General features: G+C 34.1%; 1 protein-coding gene across 2 annotated transcripts in view; it reads right to left on the reverse strand.

Annotated features, from left to right (window-relative positions):
* CLGN (calmegin) overlaps window positions 1-8,387 on the reverse strand; it is a 38,909-nt gene that overhangs the window by 10,307 nt on the left and 20,215 nt on the right. For both annotated transcript variants that reach the window (XM_006766061.2, XM_015565520.1), the window contains exons 7-9: window positions 7,296-7,488; window positions 4,764-4,953; window positions 175-288 (exon numbers count right to left, since the gene is read on the reverse strand). In XM_006766061.2, coding sequence (XP_006766124.1) covers window positions 175-288; window positions 4,764-4,953; window positions 7,296-7,488 — 497 coding nt within the window. The remainder of the gene's footprint in view (window positions 1-174; window positions 289-4,763; window positions 4,954-7,295; window positions 7,489-8,387) is intronic.

An 8,387-nucleotide genomic window follows, 5' to 3' on the forward strand; every position in this document is an offset into this window, starting at 1 on the left:
GGCAGAGAGGCAGAACCAATGGGCAGGGACAACGGGGGGGAGGAGGGGTGAGGGCATGAGCGGGGGGGGATGTGGTGACAGGGACACATATGTAATATCTTAATCAATAAAAAACATATTTAAAAAAAAAAGAAACATGCAATGGATGGACCTCTGGAGATGAAAGATGCTTACCAGTCATCAGGCTTCTCAACACTGGGATCTGGAATAAATTTCGGTTCATCATCAAGCCAGCCATCAGGTTTAACAGCAGTTAAATCTTCTATCTGGGCAGGTTCACTTTCATCCCTGTAAGTCCAGGATTTTATGTTAGTTATTAATTATTTAAAGGTTTACAAATGCACGGTACAAAATTCAGAAGGTACCAAAAGTATTTCCTGCACTTCTTTGTGCCTACTATGTTCCCATCTCTCATCACCTAAATCTTCCACTAACTTGCCAGTTTTTTGTACATTGCTCCTGTTGCGCTCTATGCATACATGCACACATGTATATATTCTTTTTTATACAAAGAGCATTCTATATAAAATATGTTAAGTGTTGCTTTTGTCATTTAAAACTCAGTCATTCATCAACAAATACATATTGGATGTTGACAATGTGAAGACTGCCCAAGGAGCCCTATTTTATGTACACATACATCTGCTTCATTCTTTCTAACAGTTCCACAGTCTTCTCTTTGGAGGGTACAGCATTATTTATTTAGCCTATCTACAACTGAGGGGCATTCAGTGTTCTCCAAAATGTACTATTACAAATAAGGCTATAATGAATATCCTGGAATATATTAGAAATTAGTAAACTATTAGCCCTCTACTAGTATAGTCAGCTATATGAATTTAAAATACTTTTTTCTAGTTTCTAATGTGTTTTTTATTATAGTTTATGGTGATTTTTTTGCCATGTAAAAATCATTTATTTTAATGTAGTTAAAATTTGTTAATATTTTCTTTTTAATTTTTCAATTTTATATCATATTTAGAAAGGTCTTTCCTACACTAATATTTTTAAATATTTAATTTTAGTAATTTTAATTTAAAAATAGAACTTTGTAAACTCTAAAATATATAACCACAATTTTAATATGTACTGAATAGAACTACTAATATAACTTTTATAGAAAAGGAGAAATTTCAAAAGAGACTATGTTATGATTTTCCAATCAAGATGAAATAAACAAATAAACTAAAACAATCAACTCTCTGTGTAAAGACTGGTACTTGCCTGATGTCAGTGTTATCTTGAGTCTCTGAGGGCTCAGAATAACCAGAGTTTAAAATTTAAGGGAGCATTTCTTGTACACTTATATATATGACAACTTCTAATACATGTCACCAATCAGAGTGAGGTCTCTATATGCAGTTTCTCTCATTTAAGGGCAAACTTATTTCCCAGTATCAGTGTCACACTTTATGGGGAAACAAATATGAAGCAATGTTAGAAAACCTACAAGGAGGATGAAGTCCTACCTTTTCTGATAGTATAAATTCATAAAGTGATACTCTAATAAGTGATTTTTTATTGTTTAAAACACTGTAGTGTGCTTCCCTCCTTGAACAAGTTACTTCCCTATTATACTATTTGCCTGAAAGTAGACATTTTCATTACTAATCAGTATCTCTCTTTATCTACAAGAGAGCTAATCGGTTAGCACTTTTGGTTCCAGGAGCAACACTCTATGTTCTGAAAAGGTAGTAACCTCAATGTTCACAAACAATCAAGAACTTAAAGAAATTGAAATAGACACTTTCCAAACTGAAGCATAAAGAGAAAAATTGGTTAAAAAAACAAAACAGACCCTCAGTGACCTGTGGGGGAATATAAAGCAATCTAATATACATTAAGTGGTGCCCTCCAAAAAGAAATGAGGAGGTATATATAAATATTTAAAGAAATAATGGCCAAATGTTACCTGAATTTGATTCAAACTATAAAGCCACATTCCAAAAAACTCAAAAAACCCAAAGGAAGAAAAACATAAGCAAAAAAATCTACATCAAGGGATAAGAAAATCAAACTGTTTAAACCTGGTAATAATAAAATAAATCTTAAAACCCAACAGGAAAAAAAATGACATATTAGGTAAAGAAGAACTAAGATGGGAACAGCTGACTTCTCATCAGAAGCAATGCAAGGTCCAAGACAAGACATGACTTTGCAAAATAACTATCAACCTTAATCCAATAGTGAAAATATCCTTCAAAAGGGAAAACAAAATAAAGACATCTTCAAACAAATCCAAGTTGAGAGAATTCAATGATAGCAGACACACACTACAATGTTAGGAGAAGTTTATCAGGCAAAAGGAAAACAGTAACAGATGGAAATTTATATCTACACTAAAGAATAAGAGTACACGAGCCCTGGCTGGTATGTCTCAGTTGTTTGAAGCCTTGTCCCATACACCAAAAGGTTGTGGGTTCGATTCTCAATCAGGGCACATACATAAGTTGCTGGTTCGATCCCTTGTCGGGGCACGTAAGGAAGGCAATCAATCATTCTCACATTAATCTCTCTCTTCTCTCTTCTCTCTTCTCTCTTAAAGAATAAGAGTACACGAGCCCTGGCTGGTATGTCTCAGTTGTTTGAAGCCTTGTCCCATACACCAAAAGGTTGTGGGTTCGATTCTCAATCAGGGCACATACATAAGTTGCTGGTTCGATCCCTTGTCGGGGCACGTAAGGAAGGCAATCAATCATTCTCACATTAATCTCTCTCTTCTCTCTTCTCTCTTCTCTCTTCTAAAAGAATGAGTACTAGAAATGGTCAATATGTGGGTAATTAAAAGGACTTTCCCCTTAACTGTCTGATTAAAAGATACTGATTGAAGAATAAATATGTGTGGCCTTCACACATACATAGAAGTAAATATATGATGAAAGCACAAAGGATGGAAGGGGGAAATGTTCACTTAGACAGGAAGTGGTTTAATACTACTTGAAAGTAAACTGAAATAAGTTAAAGATACATATTGTAAACCCTAGAGCAACCAGTAAAATAAACCAGAATGAAGCTAATAAGCTAACAGAAAAGAAAAAAGAATAATGAAATAAATAAAATAAAATAGCTCAATCCAAAAGAAATCAGGAAATCTTTTTACAAAGAACCACAGAATATATGGGACAAACAGGAAACAATAGTGAGTTGGTAGGTTTGCATCTAACCACATCAATAATTACAATAATCTCAAAAAGCTTACTCTAAGTGAAAGAAGCCAGAAACAAAAGCTATACACTGTATGATTTCATTTCATATGATAGTCTAAAAAAGACAAAACTATAAGGGACAGAAATCAGATCAGTGGTTGTCCTCTGGGGTTAAGGGTGGGAAGAGGAAATTGATTACAAAAGGATATGGACCTTTTTGGATGATGTAAATATTCTATGTCATGATTGTGGTGGTTGTTGCATCATTGTTTATGTCCATTACAACTAAGAGAACTATATTCATATATATGTGAATTTAACTGTATGAAATTATACTATACTACACTTGATCGAAAAAAAAGCAATTAGGCCCTGGTCAGTTTTGCTCAGTGGATAGAGCATCGGCCTGCGGACTCAGTGGTCCCAGGTTCGATTCCGGTCAAGGGCATGTACCTTGGTTGCGGGCACATCCCCAGTGGGGAGTGTGCAGGAGGCAGCTGATCGGAGTTTCTCTCTCATCGATGTTTCTAGCTCTCTATCCCTCTCCTTTCCTCTCTGTAAAAAATCACTAAAATGTATTTTTTTTTTAAAAAAAGCAATTAGAATCTAGCAAATGTACAAAGAACAATAATTGCTGACCAAGTGGACTGTAAGGTTAGAAAATCAATCAATATAATTTACCATACTAAGAAAATAAAGGAGGAAATCTATATGATAATTTCAATAGATGCACAAAAACATTTTACAAAATCCAACACTTAATCATGAAAAAAAAACTTAGTAAAATAAGAACAGAACTTTATAAACTCATACTTAGTATTCACACCACACAGCTAACCACTTCCAGATCCCCAACTCAGGAACTGGATGTGCTATGTCTCTTGTCTTCAGCTGCTAAGTTTTTAGATAATTTGTTACATAGCAATAGATAACTAATATAGTGGGTTAAATATAAACAGACAGATAATTTACTTAGCGAAACCAGAACTGTTACCCAATCAGCAGAAAAAAATGATAAGATTATTGGGAATAGAGGAAATAGTGACATATACAGGTATCTCTCACCATCTGGACTCAAGCTATAGGAACTCAGGAATTGAATACATTTCTTTTAGGGAAAATATTCATAATCCTGTAGAATAAAAATGACACAAATACTCAGCTATCAAAACAATTATGGTTAAGCAAATTGGCATGACTGACTTCTATATAGTTTTATAAGATGTTGAAGACATACCTATTTTAAGTCTAAGTAATGGAAAAGACTACAACTCTGCAAAATATGCATACACATGACAAAGATTAAACTAGAAATTAAAATAAAGTGATAATGTGTTAGAGTTATGGAACTTTCTCTCCATAGCACTGGGAGCATAAAAATAAAAATACATTGAAAAAAAGCAACCAAGTTAAAATGTTAATTAAATTAAAATGAAAATTAAGATAATTAAAAAGCAGGGAAGTTCCAAATCTATTTTACAAAAGTACTTCACTCAAAATAAGTAGTTCTGGTGTTTAAAATAATACATTTCATTACTAGTAAACTTCACTTAGAGGTTTTGTGCCATTATTTAAAATTATACCAAATAATGCTTTACTACCAAAAACTTTGCTTACCAGTCATCTGGTTTGATGGCAGAAGGATCTGGAATTTTTGCTCTTTCATCCCAGTCGTCAGGTTTTTTATCACTGGCATCTTCAATTTCTTTGGGAGGATTGATAGAAGGAACCACGTCCTCTAGTAGGCTTCCTTTGTTTACAACTATTTGATCAATTAACACTTCAAATGTGTTATCTGGATTCATCACTAAAGACCAATTTACATATATTATAGTTATCTTATTGATAGACATTTAAAAATAATCTTTTAAATAATAAAACTACCCTAAACTTCAGGGGAAAATTTTCTCTCAACCAAAAATAGAGGAGTTACCAATGTATTAAGTTAAAATATGCTGAAATCACTAGATTTAGTGATTTCTAAAATCAAAGATAAAATTTTAAGTAACAATATAATTTAATAAAATGCACCATTACTTCTCAATGGATTATTGTTTTTGTCCAAAGATGTTGTTTACATAACGCTTATTTGCTGTGTACTTTTTAAACTCTAATTTAAAAAAAAAATCAATTTCAATTGTGAAATTTATTCAGAAAACATTCTTTACAAGATTTTTCTTGAGAAACACCTTTTTTCTTGAATTAGGAAGGATCTAGTTAGTACTGTTTTGCATTTAAGGTCTTACTCTTAGCTTGACTTTTTTCCTTTGTTGTAGTAATATTGTGTTATAATCTCAGCTGTTAGTAGAAGAGGAAATAGTGGAGAAAAGAAGAGACAATAGTGAATGTGTGTTTGCATTATTTGGGTTTGTGTTGAATTGCAGTACTTGAGTTTGACATAATTTGGCATTGTTGTGACTGAACCCTCTGGAGACTGGCTCTATTTCAGAGCCGTTTCTTCAGGAAGCCATAGGCCATGTAACTAGGTGAGTCAGACGATCCTGACTTTTGTTGGCAGCTTGTATTTCCTTAGCTTATTGAAAACAAATGTTAGGCAGCAATTTTCACCTATCATTCTTTTCAAAGATTTAAATTTTACATAGTGACCCCCTTCCAGTTTACAGAAGGTACTCTGTAAGGTACTTAGAACAATTACAGAACAATGTTATAAAAATGTAACAGTATTACAGAGGGGTATTTTTTCTAAAGAAAAAAGTCACCAAATCTTAGCACAATAAAGATTTTATATATAGTAAAATCCTATATATAGAAAAGCAAGTGTTTAAGAGTCACACCTGAATTTCAATACCAGTCCTATCAGTTACTATAACTTTTTAGGGCAAGTTACTGAAGCTAAATTAAAGCAAAATAGAAATTGCTTCCCTCACATGATGGTTCTAAACAAAGTGCCTAGCATAGAGCATGGTACATATGAGATGATTAATGACAATTTTAGTTCTTTTTTTTTTCTAGTCCTTTTCTATGTGCTTGCATACTTTGCCTAGTGGCCACTATGATGTGCCTCCAATTTGAATCTTTTCTTTCCCCATTTTAATATTATAAGCATTGCTTTCCTGTTGCTAAACATTTCATAGTTATCATTTTGCATTGTAAAGAAAACCACTAATATAACCCTTGGGTTGCTTCTAATTTACAGCATATTTTTACACAGAGGTCATTTGGGTAAATTCTTGAAAGTGGAACTGTGGTTTCAAAAGACATAAACCTCTTATGGTCTTTAATATATACTACCAAACTGTTTCCGACCAGGTTTGTACAGTAAAGTCTGATTACATTAATTTGTCTTAGTTATAATTTCACATGATTTCTACAACATATGTTCCCCAAAACATCCAGTACTATTTTCCAATTTCATGTACAGTCTTTGATGTCAATGTTTCCATTAAAAATGAAACTGGTCATTGTCTGTGCAGATCAGCTGAATATTTCTGCAGCTGCAGTCTTTGGGAGGAAAGCTGAAATGCCTCAGTTTTGGATGGAGTTGTCCTGTTGGATTCTCACGCTGTGATTTTACAGAATCCTGGACAGATCATAGCTCTACACCCATATGTACTTGGGAAGGGGAGGAATGATGCCTATAAAGTTCTGCCCCCTGAACATCTATACAGACTCCTATTTTCATAAAGTAAAGCTAGGTATGTTAATACATGGCTGCTCAATGCTTTCCCTTTCCAAGTTTAGATATAGACACAGCCACCCTGAGGCAGGACCTATCAGTAATCACAACTGCCTCTGGAATAAAGTCTAAGCTTTCAGCGTGGCCTCACAGACTGCCTCCTCTTTCCAGCTGTCTATTCTTACAGCACTACTAATACCATAGTGCCTAAAACATCCCTTCCTCCTCCTACCTTCCATATTCTACCTACATTTCAAGACTAGTTCGGATACAATCTCCTTTACTAGGTTTTCTCAGAGTCACCAAACTGGAAGTGATACTGATTTTGAACTCTTAACTACCTCATCTGTACCTCTCAAATGATATTTCACTTCCTACCTATACTAAAATTATGCCTGTCTTTTTTCCTAAAAAGATAGGATCCATGTTTGTTTCTCCCAAAGCACTTGCCACGAAAAATATCAGCAGTCAGCAAATATTTTTGAATGAATGAATGAATGAAAAGGATATACCAAGGGTATATAGATGAGTCTTCCTGTCTGTAAAGAACTTTTTCAGGTCTACTTCTGGAGGTTTGGCATGTTTCTCTTCAAAAACTCCAGTTTTGGGGTGTTTATGTCTGAAGATAAAATGAAGTTTATAATCTTCTCCACATTTATCTGGTCCAAACATAATGGTATAGGATGTTTTATCATGAAAGTTTTCCTTCAAAGAGAGATGAGTGATGGGATTAATCCAGAATTAGAGTATTTAATGAATTTCTCTAGTCTATCCAATTGGGCCGACTTTACAAAAATGTATTAAATGCTAATTCACCAAAGAATTATTTAACACACATGACAAAAAAAGGATGTGGAAAAATGACAAATACTATTCACAATAAATTTTTTTAAAGCACACACTTCTTCCTTCATAAAGATGTAGGAGGGAAGCTGAAACCACCCTAGCAGCATCATAATAAGATTATTTACTTTATGCAAATCTGTATTACTAGTATTTTATTAAGAAAATTCAGTATAGAGAAAAGCATACTTATGACCTCAAGACAACAATTATCCATCACTATTATTCAGGAATATACTAGAAAATGACCTTCCTGAGCAGAGTGAAGAGAAATTCAGAAACAAAAACAAACACAGGGACTGTTTTTCCTGTGTTTTACTGCTATTAATTTCTCATTTGACATGGCCTACTGGTTAAGAGCATGGGATCTAGAGTAACATGCCGGGGTTCAAGTCCTACCGCTGCCACTTATATTAGCTGCGTGTGGCCCTGGCAAATTCCTTAACCGCTCTGTAGTTTTGTTTCATCACCTCTGAAGTATGGAGATAATAACAGTACCTATGTTAAAAGGTTCCTCTGAAAATCAACTGAATCAATCAGATAAAGTGCTTAAAGAAATACTTGGCACTAGGTTTTATTATTGTCATTATACCCTCCGGTGATTGTCACCTGGTAATTCCTAAACAAGAGCCTGCACATTTACTACATAACCTCCCCTTTACCAGGTCCAAATAGTGGTGCAGGACTCCTTCACTCCATGTCCACAGCCTGTACAGAGCCATGTGTTCTGACAGGTATCTCACTATCTCCCGCATCTTATT

Source organism: Myotis davidii, unplaced genomic scaffold (assembly GCF_000327345.1).
Source record: "Myotis davidii unplaced genomic scaffold, ASM32734v1 scaffold436, whole genome shotgun sequence".
In the NCBI taxonomy this organism is placed as follows: domain Eukaryota; kingdom Metazoa; phylum Chordata; class Mammalia; order Chiroptera; family Vespertilionidae; genus Myotis; species Myotis davidii.